This window comes from Rhinoderma darwinii, chromosome 4 (assembly GCF_050947455.1).
Source record: "Rhinoderma darwinii isolate aRhiDar2 chromosome 4, aRhiDar2.hap1, whole genome shotgun sequence".
Lineage (NCBI taxonomy): Eukaryota > Metazoa > Chordata > Amphibia > Anura > Rhinodermatidae > Rhinoderma > Rhinoderma darwinii.
Window position 1 is genome coordinate 116,981,643 of NC_134690.1, and position 24,379 is coordinate 117,006,021.

At 41.6% G+C, this 24,379-nt stretch overlaps 2 protein-coding genes across 2 annotated transcripts in view; one reads left to right on the forward strand and one right to left on the reverse strand.

Moving 5' to 3' along the window:
* MED12L (mediator complex subunit 12L) overlaps positions 1-24,379 on the forward strand; it is a 507,362-nt gene that overhangs the window by 227,449 nt on the left and 255,534 nt on the right. The window lies entirely within an intron of this gene.
* Positions 4,893-23,294, reverse strand: GPR87 (G protein-coupled receptor 87). Its single transcript, XM_075861500.1, has 2 exons — positions 23,213-23,294; positions 4,893-5,917 (listed from the first exon to the last, which is right to left on the reverse strand). The coding sequence occupies exons 1-2, from the start codon at positions 23,241-23,243 to the stop codon at positions 4,893-4,895; spliced, it is 1,056 nt and encodes a 351-aa protein (XP_075717615.1). The 5' UTR covers positions 23,244-23,294.

Consider the following 24,379-nt stretch of genomic DNA (forward strand, 5'->3'; position numbering starts at 1 on the left):
TGGTAGTTTTAACCCCTTGAACTGCCACCATGCGGTAATACATGACCTGACAATATTTCCAAATGTATGTTTTTTTTATTTGCAGCAAAATCTATAAAATCAACTTTTAAAACGGCGCACACTATATTCTAATTACAGATTAAAGGGTCATGGGGCGGTGCCGTTATCCGGAAGAGTCAAATAGTCCTGCCTCCAAATCCACCTTTCCATGTTTGATTGACATCCCCCTGGCTGATATAATTTTCTTGGATGCGCCATTGCCTTGTACTAATTGGGCATGCACAGTGCATTTCAGTGTCGACTGCCCGGCTTCTTCATCGCTGCACTGCGCATGCCAGGGGAGTACAAGGCAACGGCGCATCCACAAGAGTTTGAGGAGGCTAGTAGTGATGTAGAACAGCCAGGGGGATGTCAATCAAAATGTGGGGGGCGCCATTTAAATTTTCGCCTCAGGCAGCAGAAAAACTAGAATTGGCCCTGACCTGGCTGCAGCCTATAGTGGCCTGCAGCCTATAAGGCGCTGGGAAGACTATCTGCGCAGGCCGGCGTGATGATGTCACTGCATCACGCTGGTCTGCGCATGTGTCCCGACCAGAGTCTGTGCAGCGTTCCGTCTCGGGAACGGGGCAAGGTAAGTACAATATTTTCCTTTAGGGGTAGGGGCTGTGTGGCACTATATACAAGGGGGAGCAGGGTGGCACTATATACAAGGGGGGCACGGTGGCACTATATACAAGGGGAGATCAGGGTGGCACTATACACAAGGGTGAGCAGAGTAGTAATATATACAAGGGACGAACAGGGTGGCACTATATACAAGGGGAGAGCAGGGTGGCACTACATACAAGGGGGAGCAATGTGGCACTATATACAAGGGGGAGCAGGGTGGCACTATATACAAGGGGGAGCAGCGTGGCACTATATACAAGGGGGAGCAGCGTGGTACTATATAAAAGGGAGGGCAGGGTGGCACTATATACAAGGGGGCTGTGTGGCACTAGATGCAAGGATGGCTGTGTGGCACTATACACAAGGGGGGCTGTGTTGCACTACCTACTAGGGGGCTTTATCGCACTATTTACAAGGGGGAGGTCTGTGTGGCACAATCTTCAAGGGTCTGTGTGTGGCACTATCTATAGGGGGCTGTGTGGCACTATATATAAGGGGAGGGCTGTGTGGCACTATATACTAGGGGGCTGTGTGGGGAGCTGTGTGGCACTATATACAAGGGGCTGTGTGGCACTACTAATGTGGGCTGTGGTGCACTACTAAGGGGGGCTGTGTGTCACTATCTGCTAGGGGGCTGTATGGCACTATTTACAAGGGGGAGGGTTGTGGAGGTATCTACAGGAGGCCGTGTGTGTGGCACAATCTACAGGGGTCTGTGTGTGGCAGTATCTACAGGGAGCTGTGTGGCACTATCTACTAAGGGGGGCTGTGTGGCACTATATACAAGGGGGGAGCTGTGTGGCACTATATACAGGGGGAATCTGTATGGCGCTATCTACAGGGGGGCTTTATGGCAATATCTACAGGGGGCTGTATGGCACTATCTACAAGGGGGAGGTGGGGGATGCTATCTACAAGTGGGGTGTGACCCTGTCTAAAGGAGGGGCTGTATAGCACTGTCTACAGGGAGGCTGTATGGCAAAATCTACAGGAGGCACTATCTATAAAGGGGCATGTCTGTGGCACCTGGGGGGGGCAGTCAAAAGTTTGCTATAGGGCCCAGTTTCTAGTTACGACCCTGCATACATTTCAATAGGGCTATTCAGATATGCGTGATTTTTCACACAGAGGGTGTCTGATGCGTGAAACTCACTGCATGTCCTATATTGGTCCGTTTTTGCGGACGTTGTTCTGCATTGAAATCTATGGGTGCGTAAAAAACACGGACAGCACGTGGACGACATCTGTGTGCTGTCCATGTTTCATGCATCAGTTGCTAAAGAAATACAGAGATATAAAAAAAAAAGGAAGTGCTTGCAGAGGATAATCACGGACATGAAAAACGGATGCCACAGGCAAAGGACACTGATGACGCACGGAACGCACACTGATGGTACACTGACATGAAATGCAAGAAATACGGTACGTGTGAATGTAGCCTTAGGGAATATAGCCCTCGTTGCCTTTCTCAGCTGGTATGCCTTATAATTGATCCTAATTATTTTAATTTCTGTCAGCATGGTATGAAAGGCAAATCCACAGCATGTCAATTCTGTTCTGAGTTTGTAACAGATTTTCACTGCAGATTTCACTCTTTACATGCGGATTTTGATGCAGATTTTGTTGCCTTGCATTGCAATCTGAAATGTGAAAATCTGCTGCATGCCCTCAATTTGGCTCTACATGTGGATGGAGTTGGTGCTTCTAGGTTGGTTTCCCTGTCATAAGGAAAGCAGTGTACTAAGTTTTGCTTTGGCTTCTTGTACTGGGTTCTAAGTAACCATATTGTGTTAGTTCACTTGTTGATAAGAGGGCCATAATGTTATTATTGGCAGCTAAGCTCATATTTAATTGATGTGGACTATTACCTATTCATTGAAGCAGTCCGTTTTTCACATCATTTTCTGCAGTTATAAGTGCACAGAATACATAGAGATGGAGGAGCCCTCAGTGCTGCTCAGCATATGATGATGGCTGCCTGGCAATAAAAGTTATCATTGCATAAATCACAAATAGGTACTCACACACACGCATATATATATATATGTACATATATATGTGTGTGTATGTGTTTGTGTGTATATATATATATATATATATATATATACATACATATATATATATATATGTATATATATATAAAACTTCTTTCCCCATAGGGGCTGTTTTGCCACTAAAATATATATAGGTGAAATAAACATCAAACGTGTATGTAAAGTATATTCAGCAAAATGCTATGATATAATCAATGACCTTTTTTCTCTTACATCTCCTATCGAGGGCAAAAATATGGTTGTAGAGGCATTAATTCTTGAAGAATAGCTCTGCTCATTTTTATCTTACATGTTTAATCTATATATGATATTGCATAACTTTTCACATATATGAATTTCTGATACTGAGTTACATGACTGTCACATCCAGAACTATGTTCTTCTGACTTCTTATTCGCTCTGTGACGGCATGACTACATTCCTCACCTCTTTCTGCTCATCCATTGCTTGTATAGATACTGCTCTGTTGTTGGCCTTTGTGGCAGATATAATCTATTTCAAAAACCTACATATCGCACAATGCACTTTTAGCGCAGTGTACAGATGTAGCGATCTTTAACTTGACTTTTAGCATGTTAAATACGCCATTACAAAGTGTTGGTGCACCTTGAAGAAAGCTGCTGCCATTGTGGTACATTTTTAAAGACATTTAAAATATATAATAAACTTGATGAAAGGAAAAACGTGGAGAGGAAAAAGTTCAGATGAAGTCAGTCGTATATCACGCTATCATCTCTTGATGTACCCAGGATATCCAATATATATATAAATATATATAAATATATATATATATATATATATATATATATATATATATATATATATATATATATATATATATATAGTGTCGCTCACAATGTTTTATGATAGTTTTTACAGTTTTTAATTTGACTTATTTTGAATGAAACAACATTTACCAAACAAGAGACATCTACAATGAAATCCCTGTCTCAGCATGTACAAGCAGACACATTTATGGAAGGAAAGGGAAACGAAAGCAAATGTTGACAGATTCTATGCCCACAAAGTGGCAACTTAGTCACTTAGTCAGAGTTCAGGAATCATGTGTGTGACCAGATGACTGCATAACCCTAAAAAAAAAAACATAAATATAAATAATATATATATATAATATAATTTTTCAAGAAAGTTAGTATCTTCCCTGACAACATAAGGGCAGCAATTTGTTTGCCAGAGTGAGGAAGATTTATGTGTCGTGATGAAAGAGGGTCCTGAAAAGTGTCGTGACAAATTTATCAACCAATTGCACCATTTTTAAGTGTGTGGTGGGTGCATACGACAGGTTCACCAATATCTTAAGATGGAGCTTATATCGATTTTAGAACATTCTTTAGAGACACTTATCATGAATCATGGAAGTACATTTCTGTCTGATTGTACTTAGAAATATTACGTTGCTTCAAAGGGATTGTGTTTCACTGATTCTTTAAAGAGGTTGTCTGCTTTGGAAATGTCCTTTTTGCTAGAAGGAACCACTGATGATAAGCTAATCACACGTGTTCAAATCCCCACGCAGCGCCTCCGTAGGGGAAATTAAGCATTACACAGCAATCAATCGGTTGTCGCTGTAATTCATGGACATGTCAGGTCCTCCAGAGTGAGAGGCACACTTTCTAGCTAATATTCACTGCATCTAATGGATCAGGGTCCTGGACAGGGGAGCCCCCAATAACTCCTAGAACTCTAGAATTCCCTAGTTAGGTTTTGAAAATGGGCAAACGTTATACACTGTTTTTAAGGCCTAGTACAAGGTCTGGGATTAGGTGCATGACACAGGGATTCTCTCATTGATGTTCTGTGAATCCCTGTCGTGCACAGCCTTCTTTTATTCCTCCTCTATGAGAAATACTTCTAGTTGAGAATACGTCTGCGTAATAACATGCATTGGAGCATGCCATCATTTCTGTAATTTTTTTTTTTTCATGGATTCTCGCAGAATCTTCTGGTCGGTGTAAAATCAGAAAGACATTTACGTACAGTATAGGCCAATAGCAGACAATATATTTAGGATCAGTGTGAGGCCTAAGCCAATACTCTGGAATCAAGCAATATTTTATATATTATAAAAATTACCACTCAAAACATATGATTTTAATGTTTTATTATTAATATTTACATATGATACTGCAGTAATCTGGCATATCATTATCATACCTCTGTATAATCACAGTATATCCGCACTTCAGACTTCTTCACACTTTGTAGGGATCTTATACTTTCACTCCTAGATCTAATGCTGGACCTATTAAACAGCCTGTGAGAGAAGGATCTGCACATGAAGAAATAGATGATAGGATCCAAACACACATTGCAGGCAGCGAGAATTACCGTGCCTTCCTTGCAGTATAGCAGAATGTTATACATATGTTTCTCCAGGATTGTATCCAGGCTGAACAGGAAAGGCAACTCACAAAGATGATAGGGCAAAAAGCATGTGAAGAAAACAGCAACAACTACACGTATACTTTGGTTATGTCTTCTTGTCCGACTGGAACAACTGACAAAGGGTTTGCTAGATTTCTGTATATGTCGGGATATTGAAATGTAACATGCAATAAGAACAATCATCAAAGTAAAAAATATGAACAAGTCGATATAAGTAATAGCTGTATGCCATTGAACTCCAAAAGGGCTCTTGAGCTTCATGCAGTCATTGACATTGTCTCTAGTTGGCTCAGCATTTGTCAATATGACATTTGGCAAGGCCAGAACAGACATGAGTAGCCAAACACTCGTAGACACCATCTTTGTGAACTTTATGCTGTACATTTTTGAACTCCCAAAAGGTTTCACCACTTTTAGATATCTATCAATACTTATAAGTCCAAGAAACACAATACTGATGTACATGCTAGTATAGAATAAGATGCTGGTGTACCGACAGAGGTAGAAGTTGAAATTCCATTGTGCGATCCCAGAAGTCTGTATGATCTTAAATGGGAAGGACACAGTCATCAGGAGGTCAGCACCCATGATGTTCTTGAGATACACAATAAAACTTGTTTTGCTTCTGATTTGGAAGAAAATCCAGACTGCAAGACCATTGAGCATGATACTCCCAAGGAAAATAATGAGATATACCACAGGAAAGATGATCCTCAGCAGTTCTGTGAGAGTTGTAGTGTTTCCTCCATGACTTGTGATGTTATTGTGAAAGTCATCCTTTATATATTCTGTGTAATAGGAAAGGGAAACAATTTTAGGCTTTCAAGTTATAAAAGGAAATAACCATTTTCCAATGCTACAACCAACTGGAATTGCAACTAACATGTGCTGGTCAACTCGCAGACCCACATAGCTGACGGACAAGAACTGTGATCTGTCCACACACCTTGGACAGCAAAGGCATTTGAAGGAGGAGAGCAGCATCAAGTATCTGGCTGAAGTTTCCCGAAATTCATTTTGCAATTCAATTTGGTCCAAATAAATTTGCCGCAAATCGAATGTGCCCTGAAAACTCGTGTCTGACTCTCAGATGTCTTCAAGGACTGTATCCAACCCCTTTCGAGCGCTAAACACCAAGCCAGAATTACTATTGTCAAAGTCGCAGCAACATATATGGTTATAACTGCAGTGCATTTTGGGAAGGCTGCCTGCATTATGGGAAAGCCCGTCCAAGGTCATGTGATCCTTTTACTAATTTGAAAATAGCGGGCCGCCATTTTGCCAGGATTTGTGCGCCCCGAACACCAAAAGTTTTGTAATTCCCCGAATCCAAAACTTTTTGGAAATTTAGACCGAGTTTGATTAGTGTGGAATCGATTGGCTCATCCTTATCTATGACCACAGTGTTCTAGGCATAGGGGCAGCTAAAGCAGCACTGATCCCACCAAACAACTCCCTATATCTCATCTTCCAGCAACTCTGTGTGTGTGACATCGGTGTGTGGAACATTGGGCTTAATTGCAATCAGAAGAATTATTAGGATTTGTGTTTTTTAGTATATAAATCTTTATTTCTCTTTTGTTCTTTTATCGATATCATAGGTACATACGAAAAAGAATACAAAACAAAGCACAAAGTAAATGAATTATTAGGTTTTGAATGAAGTTAAACCTTTATTCCTAGGAAATATTTTCTTATACACGGTTTTTCAACTTTTTGTTCCTAGTAACAAGCTGGCCATTTTTGGTAGGAAATTGACTACACTATACTTTTGTATACCAGCTGTACTCTCCTGTCTGAACTGACTTATTAAGAATTGGACCCATGCACGATACTCTCCAGGCGTCGTATGCTTGCCACACCAACTGTACCGCCCAACGTGCAGAAGTGTCTGTACGCCCAATACCAGTCTGGGTGGGAGAGTGCAACTGGAACAAAACGTTTAAAGAGGCTCTGTCACCAGATTCTCAAATCCCTATCTCCTATTGCATGTGATCGGCGCTGCAATGTAGAAAACAGTAACGTTTTGTTTTTTTTGAAAAACATTCATTTTTGGCCAAGTTATGAGCTATTTTATATTTATGCAAATGAGGTTTTAAATGGACAACTGGGCATGTTTTTTTTCGTATGTCCAACTGGGCGTGTATTGTGTTTTTAACTGGGCGTGTTTACTTGTTTTACTAATTGGGCGTTGTGAATAGAAGTGTGTGATGCTGACGAATCAGTGACCAATCACCATCATACACTCATCTCCATTTATTTACACAGCAGCATCACGTTCTTACTATAAGGGCATGACCACACATGGCGGAATTCCTCCGCAACTGTCCGCATCAATGCCGCACAGAATCTGCGTTGCAGATTCTGCAGCGGATCTGCACAAAATGTGCAGAAAATTGATGCGGACTGGCCGCTGCGGACTGCAGGAAAAGTGCTTCTCTTCTCCCTATTCAGTGCAGGATAGAGAGAAGGGACAGCACTTTCCCTAGTGAAAGTCAATGAAATTCATACTTACCGCCCGTTGTCTTGGTGACGCGTCCCTCTTTCGGCATCCGGCCCGACCTCCCTGGATGACGCTCCAGTCCATGTGACCGCTGCAGCCTGTGCTTGGCCTGTGATTGGCTGCAGCCGTCACTTACACTGAAACGTCATCCTGGGAGGCCGGACTGTAGACAGACGCATGGAGTTCTCGGTAAGTATGAACTTATATTTTTTTTTACAGATACATGTATATTGAGATCGGTAGTCACTGTCCCGGGTGCAGAAACAGTTACTGCCGATCGCGTAACTCTTTCAGCACCCTGGACAGTGACTATTTACAGACGTCTCCTAGCAACGCTCCCGTCATTACGGGAGCCCCATTGACTTCCTCAGTCTGGCTGTAGACCTAGAAATACATAGGTCCAGCCAGAATGAAGAAATGTCATGGTAGTAAAAACAATACGCTCCGCAGCACACATAACATCTGCGGACTTCATTGCGGAATTTTGACTCTCCATTGAAGTCAATGGAGAAATTCCGCCATGAGTCCGCAACCAGTCCGCCACTGCTCCGCAACAGACAGAGCATGCTGCGGACACCAAATTCCGCTCCGCAGCCTATGCTCCGCAGCGGAATTGTACGCATCGTGTAAACGAACACTGCTAAATTAAAGTGAAAGTCAATGGAGAAACGGCTCCGCTGCGGATTAACGCTGCGGAGTGTCCGCAGCGGAATTTAAGTGAAATTCCGCTATGTGTGAACCCGCCCTTACTATGTGCAGCCACATACACAAATGTCCTGATAATGAATACACATGACCTCCAGCCTGGACGTCATGTGTATTCAGAATCCTGACACTTCTGAATCTTTTCTGTGAGATTCCAGCAAGCCACGCGTAATCTCGCGAGATTACGGAGGTAAACGAGATTTCGTTTCCCTTGCTGGAAATCTCGCAGAAAAGATTCAGAAGTGTCAGGATTCTGAATACACATGACGTCCAGGCTGGAGGTCATGTGTATTCATTATCAGGACACTTGTGTATGTGGCTGCACATCGTTCTAGTAAGAACACTATGTGCTGTGTAAATGAATGGAGAGGAGTGCATGATGCTGATTGGTCACTGATTCGTCAGCATCATACACTTCTATTTTCACAACGCCCAGTTAGTGAAACAAGTAAACACGCCCAGTTAAAAACACAATACACGCCCAGTTGGACATACGAAAACAAACACGCCCAGTTGTCCATTTAAAACCTCATTTGCATATATAACTTGGCCAAAAATGCAAGTTTTTAAAAAAACAAAACGTTACTGTTCTCTACATTGCAGCGCCGATCACATGCAATAGGAGATAGGGATTTGAGAATCTGGTGACAGAGCATAAATCTAAAATCGCTAATAAAGTGGTGAAAATAGATCGTTTTTTAAAATAAAAAGCACTGCTGTCACCTACACTATAGCGCCGATCTCCTTATGTAGGAGACAGGGCACTTATAATGATGTGACAGAGCCTCTTTAAAGAGGCTCTGTCACCAGATTTTGCAACCCCTATCTGGCATTGCAGCAGATAGGCGCTGCAATGTAGATTACAGTAACGTTTTTATTTTTAAAAAACGAGCATTTTTGGCCAAGTTATGACCATTTTTGTAGTTATGCAAATGAGGCTTGCAAAAGTACAACTGGGCGTGTTTAAAAGTAAAAGTCCAAGTGGGCGTGTATTATGTGCGTACATCGGGGCGTTTTTAATACTTTTACTAGCTGGGCGTTCTGATGAGAAGTATCATCCACTTCTCTTCAGAACGCCCAGCTTCTGCCAGATCACGCTGTGACGTCACTCACAGGTCCTGCATCGTGTCAGACGAGCGAGGACACATCGGCACCAGAGGCTACAGTTGATTCTGCAGCAGCATCAGCGTTTGCAGGTAAGTAGCTACATCGACTTACCTGCTAACGCCGATGCTGCTGCAAGCCACAGGGCAGTCCAACTATACAGCAAAGATGAATGAATGGCAGCACTCCAGCTTGTAAAAATTATGTGATTCAATAAATAAGCTACATTAAATCTTGGTCTTATATTAGGTAAAATTATGTTAATAGAAGTTTCTTCATCTTGAAAGGCTATGTACACGTTTTGTAAGCAATTTTTATTATTATTATTATTATTATTATTATTAAATTAATATATTTAGTGTTTTGTAACCAACTTTCAAATTCACCTTTGTTAAAAAATGTTTACTTTTTAAGATACAGCTTCTATGTATATTGTATACATAGAAGCCGTTTCGTCCTGTCTCATCCGATTCCGTGAGTTCAGCTGAACTGACGGCTCGGCTGAGAGTGGGTCCTGCGTGTTTCTGACACAGGATCCAGCTAATATTGATCACATCTAAGTTCATAGTATAGATGTGATCTTTATTAATTGGTTCCTGTGTTGACTTGGTCGAGGAGGGTTCATATTGGTTGGTATTCCATTTTGAGTTGACAATAGTTCTATTCATCATTTTATATTTATGCACATGTCTTTTGGGGTTTGTAGAGAGGTGATAAAAATGATTGATACCTGGAAATTTGCAGTATATGCACATTCCGTATTCTGTATAGCAAAAAGTCTATGCCTTCTGTTTTGCCTATAACCTGCTTTGTGAAGTTATTGTAACTTGTACGTAACATTGCTTCCTACATTGCCTTATTTACTCAAGTACAGTATGTAGCAACTTCAAGAGCAGACTGAGAATTGTGTAACATGTGAATTCATGAAATGTAGAAAAAAAATATTCTCTCATAACTTACATATCTATGAAAAGACATTTATTTTATTTTTTTGCTAAGAGACATGTAAAATCCTCTTATTTTTAGACAGCTGTGTGGATGCACAAAACATAACTCTTAAACATATTTTGAAATGCTAAATGCATATTACTATCTTTACAGTTCTATGCTTTCCCCTTAAAATAGTACAGTTATTGTTTTTATACTTACATTTTACATGAATAACTCATCTGAAACTCGCTTTTAGAATGTGTAGGCTTTCCCTTTTGTCATCAAATCTTAAATGTCCCTCTTAGGGGATATCATATATGTTTTGCAGTATGATTTCTTACAACTTCCAAAAAAGATTTGTTCTATGGGTAGACTCCATGTATTTGAGATCACTCACACTACTGGTAATATGCCTGTAATTTCTGCTCATACTATTTTATCCAGAAGATCTGTGCGTGGTCAGGCAATGCCTCCAGGACATGCAAATATGTTTCCACCTTGACGGAAGCTGATCTACCACTGAAGTCCTACCCCCTCTTCATTGACCCTCTGGTACTTGGAATGCTGGTCAAAATATTCCTAATGAAAGGACACGGTATTCTATTCCATCCCAAAGCTACCATCAAGTGAAATGTGGCATAGATAAAGTAAAAAATAAAAACAAGGTTATCTGGGCACTGCTGGATCAAGGACATAGACTGGAATCCACTTACAAAGTTTTTATTGTATTTCATAGGGCTAAGCAAATTCAACAGTGAACAGGGAGACAGTCTATGTCCTTCATCCAGCAGTGCTACTTGTTGCCGATGCTTTTATGCACAACCGGCCAAAGAGGAGCTGCAGCTGGTCCTAAACTGCTCAAAGCTACTGTACAGAGTTGTGCCTGCTATTAGCACATCTCGCCCAAGAGAGCAGTTATATCTCACTCTGTCCATTCTCAACATACCAAAAGGTTTCTTCACTATAGAGCGCCGTGTTTTTATTTCTTAAACTGGTTATCAAGTGAATTCCAGTTGCATGTGTTCTTATAACTTCTTTAACCCCTTCCCAACAATTGTCGTATGGATACATCATGGAAAGCCATCATTTTGCCATATCCATATGACAAATGGATGAAACGGGCTCAGAATCTGAGTCCGTGCCATCATCCCCTGGTGTCAGCTGAATGTTACAGCTGACACCCTGGGATAATGGCGGGGATTTAAGTTATCTTCGATCCCCGCCATTAGCCCCTTAAATGCAGCGGTCAAAAGCGATCGCTGCATTTAAGGGGTTTGCAGCTCATCGGCACCCCAGCCGGGGTGCCGATGGCTGCAATGGCAAACGGAGGCCTAATACTGGCCTCCTGGTCTGCGTGTATGGAAGCTGTTTAGGCACTGCCCGGAGGCGGAGCCTAAAATGCTTCCGTAGCCGCTGGCAAGACGGCTGAGCCGGCATCATCAGCGGTGGATGTCAGCTGTATGTTAGAGCTGATATCCACCTGCAATGGCAGGAACCGCAGCTAGCTCCGATTCCTGCCATTAACCCCTTAGCTGCAGCGATCACTGCATCTTAGAGGTTGGTAGCAGATCGGCAGCCCTGCAATGCGATTGCATAGCTGACGACTGCTGCAATGGCAACAGGAGGCCTAACAATGGCCTGCTGCACTGCCATTACGGAATCACATTATGAACCCAGCCAGAGGTGGAGCCTAATCTAATTGTTGTCAGTGAACAACTGACAGATCTAAAACATTACACTACATAGGTAGTGCAATGTATTAGAAAAAAACAGACAGTTGGACCTTCAAGTCCCCTAGTGGGAGTAAAAAAAAAGTGCAAATAATAGTTGTAAAAAGTAAAATAAAAGTTTCTAGTAATAAAATAAAACACAATTCACCCTTTTTCCCTTATCAAGTCCTTTTATTATTGAAAAAAATAATAAATAAACCATAAATATTTGGCATCGCTGCGAGCGTAACGGCCTGAACTATAAAAATATTACGTTATTTATTCCATGCGGCGAACGGCATAAAAAAAACCTTAAAAAACAATACCAGAATTTCTGTTTTCTTGGTCACCTTGACCTACAAAAATTGTAAAAGAAGCGATCAAAAAGTCGCATGTATCCAAAAATGGTACCTATAAAAACTACAGCTCATCTCACAAAAAACAAGCCCTCATACAGCTCCGTCGACAATTTTTTTTTAAAAGTTATGGTTTTCAAAACATGGCGACAGAAAAAATACATTCGTTTTACAAAAGTAATTTTATTGTGCAAGAGGTTGTAAAAGATAAAAAAGTTCTATAAATTTGGTATCGCCAGAATCGTACTTATCCGCAGAATAAAGTTAACATGTAATTTATGATGCGTGGTGAACTATATATATATATATATATATATATATATATATAAACTACAAAACTATCCCATGCTGTTTTTTTGTCACCTTGCCTCCCAAAAAATAGGATAAAAAGTGATCAAAAAGTCGCATGTACCCCAAAATGGTATCAATAATAACCACAGCTCATCCTGCAAAAAAACAGCCCTCATACCACTACGTCTATGAAAAAATAAAATAAGTTAGGCTCCAATAAGTCAGGAAATAAAAATATGCAGTTGTGCCCGAGGGGAACATTTCTCCTGTTTCATGTGGCGATTTATCAAGGCCCTAAAATTATGGAACCAGGAAGGGGAGGCCCCAAACATATCTGCTGGAAGTGAGCGTGCCCGTATTCTACCAGGACAACACTTCCCAGCTAAATTCCCCAAACTGCAAAGGCGCGAAGTGTGGACCAAAAGAGGGATAAGAAAGGTCCATTTATCAGTGCGACACTGGCCTGCGCAGAAAGGATTGCGTCACAACGTAACACACATCTATGGATTATTTTATTGCTTTTTTTAACCCATTATTATACCACCTGACTATGCGCGTGATGTACTCTGCCCAGCTTCCATTTACCCCCACATCATAAACTGAAATACCAGTAAGGGTCAGTTCTTTTTTGACGCAGAAACCGTGTCGGAAAACGCATAAAAAAACAGCCGAAAATGCCTCCCATTGATTTCAATGGGAGGTGGAGGCGATTTTTTCCCACGCGCGGAATTACCGTCTCGCGGAAAAAGAAGCGATATGCCCTATCTTCGGGCGTTTACGTCTCTGACCTCCCATTGTCATCTATGGGAGGCAGAGAAAGCGTATTTTGCAGCGTTTTTTGCCTGCATCGTTCAATGGCCACGGGCGAAAAACACAGCGAAAATCGGCGTGCAGGCAGTGCAAAATCTGCCTCATAATTCCAAACGGAATTTTGAGGCAGATATTCCGTTTGCAAAAAACTCTGTGTGAAACTAGCCTAAAACTCGAAAGCAAAACTACTACCAAGCAAAATCCACACTCCAGAAGCCAAATAGCGCTCCCCCATTCAGAGCCTTACAGTGTGCCCAAACATCAGTTTACTTCCACATATAGGGCATTGCTATACCCGGGAGAACCCTTTAACAATTTTTGGGGTGTGTCTCTCCATTGGCACAAGTTGGGCACAACATATTTGCCACTGAATTGGCATATCTAGGGAAACATTTTAATTTTTACTTTGCACCATTCGCAGCGCAATCATTTATGGAAAAGACCTGTGGGATGAAAATGCTCACTACACCCCTTAATAAATTCTTTGAGGGGTGTCGTTTCCAAAATGGGGTCACTTCTCAGGGGTTTCTTTTATTATTTTACATATTGGCAAAAAATTGAAAAAAATCCAATTTTCACTCTGCAACATCGAGTGCACACTAATTTCTGCAAAGCACCTGAGGGGTTTTCATGCTCACTACACCCCCAGGTGAATATCTTGAGGGGTGTAGATTCCAAAATGGGGTCACTTGTGGGGGGTTTCCACTGTTTTGGTCGCACAGGGGCTTTGCAAATGCGACATAGTGACCAGAAACCAATCCAGTAAAATCTACACTCCAAAAACCAAATGGCGCTCCTTCTTCTTCTTAGCCCTATTTTGTGCCCAAACAGCAGTTTATGACCACATATGGGGTTTTGACGTACTCGGGAGAAATTGCATTACAAATGTTGAGGTTATTTTTTTCCTTTATTTGTTGAGAAAAGGAAAAAAATTGCGCTAAAGCTACATCTTATTGAAGAAAAAGGATTTTTTTTTATTTTTTTCACTGCCCAATTCTAATAAAATCTAAGAAACACCTGTGGGGTCAAAATGCTTACTACACCCCTGGATGAATTCTTCGTAAATTAGTATTTATTAAAAATTATTTTTACCTTTTGACACACTGTATTCTGTATACAGAGCAGCTGTATCGTTCACTAAGACCTGAATCCGTCAGGTCCGCAGGACTGACGGGTTCAGTGAAACATGTCCTGCGTGTCGCTGACATGCAGGATCCAATTGTTATCTAACACATCTAAGTTTATAACTTAGATGTGCTAGATTACAGGTGGATCCTGCTTGTCAGAGACATGCAGAACCCGCTGACACTGAACCCGTCAGTCCGGCGGACCTGACGGATTCAGGTCTTAGCGAACGATACAGTTGCTCTGTATACAGAATACAGAGTCTCAAAAGGTAAAATTTATTTTTAATAAACACTAATTTGAAAGTTGCACCAAACACACTGACTGACATTTTTATTTAATAAATAAATAAATATAAAACACTTTTGAAGGTGTACATAGCCTTTAACTGTTGCAGTTCTTAGTACTGCCATAAGACTTTCCATAGAGATCTGCCAATTTCATGAGCTTCACTCACTAAGATGACAAGCCACCATGTGAAATTATTTTGGGACTGTGTGACGTGGCCTGTTTACATATAAAGGGGTAACAGAGCTATTCCAAGCCATTCAGCCAACTCCATCATGTGGCAAATCCTTGGTCAGACTAATTCACAGCTTTAAAAATAAAATAAAATACTTAACACTTAATACTTATTACAGCCCAGAATGTGTGATGTTTGCCGCACAAGTAGAAGCATGACTTTCTATGTTTGTTTTATAAACCATTGTGGAATGAACATGTATTAAAATAACAGAAGCTTTTGAACTGATATCACTTTAAATAAAAAAGAGCAATTTTCTATTAACTGTAGAAAGCTTCTCTCCTGTCCCGACAAGTGGCAAGATGTGCTAAGTCCACCGAGGTTTCATTAGATGTTTCCTTCAGATTAAAACCACATCCTCATAATAGTTTGAGAAAAAAAACTCTAGAAGCATGTAACATTTTCTCAAAGCAGAATTTCCATTTTCAACATCAGCATACATAATACCTCAGTCCATTGCACTTCCACTAATGTAAAGCGCTGCGAGATATGTTGGCGCTATATAAAGATTATTATAGTAATTTTACAAAGTAGGCATACAGTATGTTATATAGAAACGAGTGTCAAAAAAGCAATGTCACACCAACTGGAAATCTCAATGGTTCTGTTAATAATGGAAAATTTGCTGATAATAGCAGAAACAACAACAACAATATACCTCCAGTTATATAATGTACTTCTAATGGGAGAATATACGCAAAAACTTACAGTTGATCAGAAGAAACCAAGACGTGAGCATGTCTGAGAACAACAGAAAGAGATTGAGGTATTCCAAGACACATTCTTAATAAAAACTATTTATATACAGAAACTTCTGTTGAAAAGTATGTTATTCACTCAAATATTAAGATTTTGTAAGAGTAAATAGTGAAAAACAGTTTAGAACAATATCACTGAAGACTAAGCCCGTATTCACACGACAGGGTATCCCGGCCGGGTGACGGCCGTTCATAAAACGGCCGTCACCCGGCTGCAGTAGGAACAATAGACCCCTAATGGGGCTATTCACACGACCGATTTTTTGACGGCCCCGGGAAACCTGGCCGTCAAAAAATGGGACATGTCCTATTTTCGGCCGTTTACCCGGCTGCCCGAAGTCTATGGGGCCGGGTAATACACGGCCATTACCGGAATGTGTCCCCGGAGTGATGGCCATGTATTCCGTCGCTCGCTCCCTCCTCACAGCGCAGAGTGCATGTGAGGAGGAGGAGTTTATGCCATTCGGACAAATGGCTACGCTGGAGGTAAGTATATACACTGTGTGGCAGGGCCGGGGTGTACAGCAGGTGGAAGGGAGCACTGCGCTGGCTCCCTTCCCCTGCTTGTTTTAAAAGCGCCCTGGCCCGGCGACACCTTCCATGGTCGATGGAGCAGCTAGCAGCTGCTGCGGCTGCTACTATTGTAGCGACGCCACTATAGCAGAGCAGGGAGGTATCCCCCTGCTCTGCTATGTGCTAGCCCCACTTTAGCTCCCTGAAGGAGCGGAATCCCCGTGTGTTCGGGGATTCCGCTCCTGGACAGAGCGCTTGATGTCTGTGTCCATATCTGGGCAGTGACATCAGGGGAAACTCCTGAAGCGGAATCCCCGAACACATGGGGATTCCCCTTCAGGAGTTGCCGCTGATGTCACTGTCCAGATATGCCCGGCCCGGAACGGATGCAAAACTAATGCAAACCGGCCGGGAAAAACTGCCGATTTTATCGGTCGACACTCGGGCTCGGGCGGGACCCTGTCGTGTGAATAAGGCATAATGCTTCTTGATATTTGGTCAAATATTTGTCATACTAATATTTTTAGTAATAAAAAGGTAATTAAAGGCTGTGTAAACCTTTGAAAGATATTTTTTTTTAATAAAAATGTCAATCAGTGTCTTTTGTGCAACTTTATAAGTAGTTTTTATTCAAAATAATTTTAACTTTTTGAGATACAGCTACTCTGTATAGAGAAGCTGTATCTTATTCTGAATCATGTACCCATCAGGTCAGCGGAACTGACGGGTACATTTGCATTAAAGGGATGTTACTATGCAGTTTTAGGGTTGTGTCTGGTAGGATCAAACTAGTGCTTATAATATCCTGGAATTTATTATTCAAATGTTAGGAAGTATGGAATATGTAACGCTACATCTTGAAGTGTGCCTACATATTAAACACACAAGAATGCTTTAAAATTTAAGACAGAGTGGAAAAAAAAAATTAAAAGGGATTCGGTTAAATGATTGGTTGAGCCAGAGGTTGTTAAAGGGGTTGTCCGGGCATGGACAACTCATGACCTATCCACAGGTCATCTGTATATGATCATGGGGGTCCGACACCCGGACTTCTCAGCTGCTGTCCGGGCACCGGATGTCCATGCCTGAAGCAGGTGGCTCCGGTCGCGAATAGCGGCTGAGCTGCTGTACTGCAGCTCTGCTCCTATTCATATGTATAGGAGCAGGGCTGTAGTTCTGCAGCACGGCCACTATTCAGTGTATGGAGCCATCTGCTTCCGGCTCTGAACTCTGCATGCACTGCATATCATCAGGCACCTGGAGGCAGCCGATGCTGCTGATCGGTGCAGATTCCGGTTGTTGGACCCCCACGGATCATACACTGATGACCTATCCTGTGGATAGGTCACCAGTTTTCCATGCCCGGACAATCCCTTTAACCCTACATGCCAAAGGTACGTAGATCCATACACAATGCCATTTGTTTATATTTTGAGTTTACCTGTTATTTCTTGTTGTGAATGTATAAAAAATGACACAAATGCTGTGGTGTCTAGGTTATGTTACTTTTATTTTGGTGGCATTTGCCCGATATAGGGCTGTAAGGAAGACATTTGCCTTTGTCACGGAACCTATTTGTGATATATTACAATGTGAAATATTACAATGATGATTTTACTTCCCATGCTGTTATATCCTTGTTTTATGGTAATGAATCTGTATCGATTTTTACGAAGGTTTATTTTATTCACAGGTTTAGACATTTGAAAGGCATTTAAGCCTTAATGCCTTGAAGTAGTTTCTTCTGTAAGGGAAATCACTCTGGTCATGTTGCAACCCATCTGGGCGTTCCTCTTTTACATCACCGACGAGTGTAGGTGGCATTTCTGCTGAAGTAGGGTAATGTTGCAATATTGTCAGCTTAAATACTCACTTACTAAGAGCAGGATATAAGTATGCCATCTCTGCCAACTTTTGTGTCTGCTAGTTTGTAATCAATTTTAGCATTTTTATTTTCATATTAAATATCTAACGAAAAAAAGACCATTTAATTGTCAATGGTCTTTGTATCATTTGCATCCAATTTCGAAAAAAATGATTTTCTCTTTTCATATTGTCCCCGTTATTTTAGGAAACACATTTTTGTACTTTTAGTTTACCCCAACAAATGGGATCTTGCTTACGAAGTTATGGATTTCTTTTGGCACATTATAGTATCTACAGTTGTTGTTGTTGTTGTAGTGTTTTATTATTTATTAACCAGTTAGGGACCGATAATATCCCTTTTTACAGCGCTGCATCGGAATAAATAAAGTGAACAGACAGCCGTTAAATGTCCGTACGGTAGCTGAGGGCTGGGAGCAGCTCTGCTCGAATGGGCGAGATCAATATCAGTATCGATCTCGCCAGTTTAACCCCTCAGATGCAGCGCTCAATAGCGAGCGCCGCATCTGAGTGGTTTTGAAGAGAGGGAGAGTGGTGGTGTCTTCTATGGCAGCAGGGGGGCCTAATAAAGGCCCCTGCTCTGCCACTAGTTATGCCTGCTAGGCCATGCCAGAGGCAGATGCCTGTTCGTCTTACACGGATAGGCAAGTAATACACTGCAATACAAAAATGTTGCAGTGTATTATAAAAGCGATTGGACGATTGCATAGTGAAGTATTCTAGTGGGACTAGTAAAAAAGTCAAAAAAAATAAATCAATAAAGTTAATAAAAAAAGAAGTGAAAAAAAATGAAAAACCCGCTTTTTCCCCTCACAAAATGCTTTATTATTATTATTTAAAAAAAAAAAAAAAAAAGTTACACATATTTGGTATCGCCACATCCGTAACAAGCCCAACTATAAAGTCATCACATTATTTAACCCGCATGGTGAACGCCGTAAAAAATAAAATACAAAACGATGCAAAAATTGCTGTTTTCTGTGAATCCTGCCATACATTTTTTTTTTATAAAAAGTGATCAAAAAGTCGCATCTACTCCAAAATGGTACCGATAGAAACTACAAGTCGTCCCGCATAAAAAAAAAGCCCTCATACAACTGCATCAGAAGAAAAATAAAAATGTTCTGGCTCTTGAAATATGGAGACACAAAAACAAATAATTTTGAAAAAAATGTGTTTTTACTGTGTAAAAGTAGTAAAACATAAAAAATCTATACAAATTTGGTATCGTTGCAATCGTAACAACCTGCTGAATAAAGTTATTGTGTTATTTATACCACATGGTAAACTGCGTAAATTTAGGACGCAAAAAAGTGTGCCGAAATATAAAGTGGTTAAACTGAAATTGTAAGGCCTCATGCACACAACCGTAGATTCCGTCCGTAATTATGGACCGTAATTACGGACCCCTGCAGTTCTATGGCCGACGGACACCTTCCCGTATATTTACGGAAGGTGTCTGGGCCGTAGAAACCTTCCATATAAAAATTGGACATGACCTTTTTTTTTATTTTACGGACCATGCTTTACAATGGGAACAATACACGCAAATGCGGACGGCTGTCCGCGGTCGGCCGTGCCCGTAATCACGGACCGTGATTACGGGCATGGTCGTGTACATGGGGCCTAAGGGACTTGGATAGACAGTGAAATACATAAAGCTGAGGGGCCCCATAGCAAAAATCAAATTATGGCCCCTACTGGTGTTCATTGATCCCATTACACCCAAGACTTCCAAGGCATGATGGCCTGGCATTCTCTTGTACAAAACAAATAAATATGCCCAAAATAAAGATAAATGGACATAAATCTGCCAGGGATAAAAGGAAGAGACTGAGATCCTGGCCGTGACTCCTGAACGGTCTTCTCAGTAGTGTTTCTGAAGCTCCTGCAGCCACTGATGCCTGCAGTTCAGGTAGGGGCTATTTTCACATCTATAAACCACAGATAAGGTTAGAAACCTCACCCTTTATTTCAAATTTACAACTTCTGATATGTTATTTAAGACTAAATTGATATCTGGGTGTTACCAATTGTTGGGGTGTTTCTCTACACATTCTGAAACTATCCAATCAGTGATAAGTCTCCATGCCCATATGATAAGGTGAATGATATCACCCTGTGGCCAATTTATTCATAAATTTCTAGAATGGTACAACACAGAGTTCTAAGAAAAAATGTTCAAGAATTGTTATTTTATGTGGACATAAAATAAAAGTCTTTACTAAACAGACATGTCAGGAGAGGTGACAGGTCCTCTTTAATTTTTTTAATATTTTGAAAAGGGATCTGGATGTCTTTCTTTATTAGATTGCTTGAGAAGGGTCATTTTGTAATACATATTTGGACAACTAAGAAAAAAAAATCCTAACATGAGGGCAATTGGCAACTGCCTCCGTATTGGTTGTTTTACTTCCTCTGGATCAACACTATGGGATAAAAGGTTGAACTAGATGAACTCAGAGGCATAACAGGCCCCCTATTCATACTGTACTATGTGCCATTCATGTGGCAGAGAGGTCTTTGGGCCCTCTCAGGCACTAGAGCCTGGGTGTGACTGTTACCTTTGCCTCCCCTATAGCTACGCCAATGCATGGACTTTTTTTATTTTTTTATTTTAACCTTATTAACTATGATACTATTTGAACCATGTCCTTCATGAATAGAAGCAATTTGGGTAAAAGGGGTGAACATCCTAAAGTAAATTATAATCTTCATGCTGACTCTCCCTGGCATTGTCAGCAGAATACATATGCCATTTTGAGCCCTGCATTCTTGGGTAAGGTAGAACGGCTGTCATGATGTGCTAATGACCAATCAACAGCTTCTGTGCTCACTCCGTTGAAAGAATATTGAAGTGTGCCACAGAGCGCGAACATTGGTAGTTTGATTTCAATGTAGCTGCTATAGCTACTACCCAATTTTTTCCCCTTGTAAAGGCAGTTATTCAGGTTAGGCCTGTTGCAAAGGTACAATTGCTTGGGTTGAAGAGAGAAGAGTCAACACAGATTATTGCAACAACCGTTTACTGGAACACAACAACAATAATCCTTTGTAGTGTGAAACAAACAGTAGAACTAAGGGTGGGGATATCGATCCCGCTGGAGTCCCCCTGGGAGAGGTCGCGCCTGAACTCATGTTGTCCGAAGGTAGTGATGGAAGCGTCTCCGCCAGTCACCGTGGTAGCTAACCACTACTGCACGGAATACCTGCAGTAAGAGTCACACTCTCGGCTGCTGGTTACGCGGTGAGTGTCAGATGGACTAACCGGATCTGAGGGCGCCACCGCGGGTCATTACGGTGCTAACCGCTACCTTTCACGGTATCCCTCTCCCTCCTTCAGCCGGTGGGCCCTTGCTATAGCCTCACCTGAAAGTGCAGCCAGTCAAGTAACGACAATATACTTGAATCTCTATATGACACCTTCTTCAAGACATAAATTAGTATAATCCCAGTTTAGTCTTTTGTCGTTTTTCACTGTCTGCTTCACACACTATCCAACTTTACTTTGTAATTAACAATTGCAATAATTCTTTGAAATCACATCACATATGCTAGCACAGTCACAAGTTTGTATCACTTATCTGCAGCCCAGGGACATTGGCCTTAGGTAGCCACACCGAGTGAGGGAAGGTGCATCCAAGTCAGTGCTTAACTGACTAAACGAGATCCACAGCTTCAGGGGGTAATTGTATATGCAGTCTCAGGCTGTGCAGCCATGCAGCCTTCCGTTCTCTGGCTCAAACAATCCCTGCATCTAACTTTTCTCTCCCTCTTCAATGGCGTCCTGTCCCTCCTCTCACTCTCCTTTTCGCGCCAATACTGACCCCTCCCCCCCGCGTGACGTCATGACGACCCCGGTCACTTCGGCATGCCTTCCCCCTCCTTACGGAGCCGACAGAGACTTCCTCCATCGCTCTGTACAGGAAGTGACTGGGTCATGACGCTTGACACTGCAAGTGTCATCGTCATGACAACGTCAGCACTTCTGTCGGTGCGGGAGCCGCTCTCCCAAACAATTCCTCCCAGCCATTGGCACATGTCCCTGCGCAGCTGAGCGGGGAGGGTTTATCCCACCAACAGGCCCTCTGCACATAAAAGGTTGGCCTTCTGCCAGAGGCTTACGTCGGGAGGACTCGTGTCGTATACCTTCGACAGAAGGCTGCAATGTATCCTACTATATGGATTCCTGGACAGTGATGTCAGGAGCTTCCCCAGGCCTCCCCAGGGCAGAGTGATTCTTGATGCTTCCACTGCCCGGGGACCCAGGCTTTAGGGAAGCTTCTGATGGCATTGTCCATGTAAGCACAGTTATGTCACTTGAGCTTCCCAAGTTTAACGTATACCTGTGACGGATGACCATAGGCTCCCACGTTAAAAGAAAAAGTTTACCATGCGGTATATGTTTCTTTTGCGGTTTACCTCAGGATGGAATAGTGTAGTCTTCTACGCTATTGCATCTTTAAATTAAAGGTATACCGCCATATATTAGCACAACGGAGTTCAAACTGACACACTTTTGGCCTCTGACAGGCTAATGGAGCCCTATGGACACATTTATCGTGTATGTCCGGAGCTTTCCGATGGACGTACACAATAAACACAGTTTATAAAGAGGGCCTTACTTGAGCATATTAAGGAATTGCTGTATATACAATTTTTTTTAATATACTAGCATAGTTAAGGTGATTCTTTGTTTTTACAGCAGACCAATTGTTACAAAAAGCTGTGGTGTTGAGTGGGCATACTCTTTCTAATGTCAAGCTAGTGCTGTGCTCACCCTCTTCACTCACAGAATGCATTCCCGCAGACACAGAAGGATGGCAGATTTTATCACATCACTCGGAGTCATCTAGCTTAGTACACTCTTACCTGGTGAGTTAACATGAAGATTTAAATCCATATTTGTGCTTGCAATATTCCAGGATCCGCCAGAAGCATTTAATCTTCTTGATAACACCGTTTGCCTTCTGTCAGCTCTAGGGGGAAATGTATTAATAACAGTTAGTGTGGCGCTGCACATTTTATGACTTTATGGTAGTGTATTAGGAAATGGCATTATGAGTAATTCTCCCTTGTACCATTTACACGCGCTAACAATTTGCGTAATTAGGAGAGGAGCAGCAGCAGGAACTCATTTTACCTGTGGCAGCTCTGCTAGGGCCATCAGAAAAATACAGGCATCATAATGTTTTTGTATGAAGGGAAAGCAGAGTACTTGGCGTGATGTCTTGTTGCAAAAAAAACCTTTTCTTCTTTACACTCCCAGCACTCCAGTATTATAAAAATCCCAAAAATTGTATTCACCCAACATGTAGGCAACGTTTCACCTTCCCATTGAAGGCATTTTCAAGCCTTGAATGGGAAGTTGAAACGTTGCCTAGATGTTGGGTGAATAACATTTTTGGGGATTTTTATAATACTGGAGTGCTGCCTCTTCTTCTGGATTGTGGCTGTGCATATTTGGGGTCTCACGTCAAGTTTCCCCTGAGGATAGCACCCATATTGCATGCTACGGTGCAGCTCCTATACTTTGTTTGTTTCTTCACATACATTGTACTGTAATTTGTTGCAGAGTTGTATATTAGTAAGTGTGGATTCATACGCTACACATTTGGCCGCAAATGTTTTATATGCGGATTTGACAGGACTGCTGCAGATTTGACTATTGACAATGCATTGCAAACGGTGACTTGCACAGCAGTCCGTGTGCATCCAAATTTGCAACAATATCCACAGACACATCTGTGGCATAAAATTACGTCACATATGAGTCTTCCCTTAGTCCCCTGCACCTGTGGCAGATTTACTGCAAATTTTTCGTCCGGACTCTTGGGCGGGAAATCCGTAGTAGAAGTGTTGCGGGCATGTGTGTGAGATTTTAAAAATCTCATCCACATGCTGCTGAATATTTTCTGTATGAAAATCACAGCATGCTCATTGTGTTCTGATGGTTCACTGCGGATTTCAAACTTTTCAATGTAGAAGAGGTAAAATCTATACCAAATTCTGCACGTAACAAGTGCGGATTTGCTGCGG

What these genes read in the sequence shown, in the direction of transcription:
- GPR87 (XM_075861500.1), bottom strand. Translation starts at nt 23,243, where the DNA reads ATGGATTTAAATCTTCATGTTAACTCACCAG. An exon ending in TCTTCATGTTAACTCACCAG is followed by an intron (nt 5,918 to 23,212) that starts GTAAGAGTGTAC and finishes CCTATTACACAG; the next exon opens with AATATATAAAGGATGACTTT.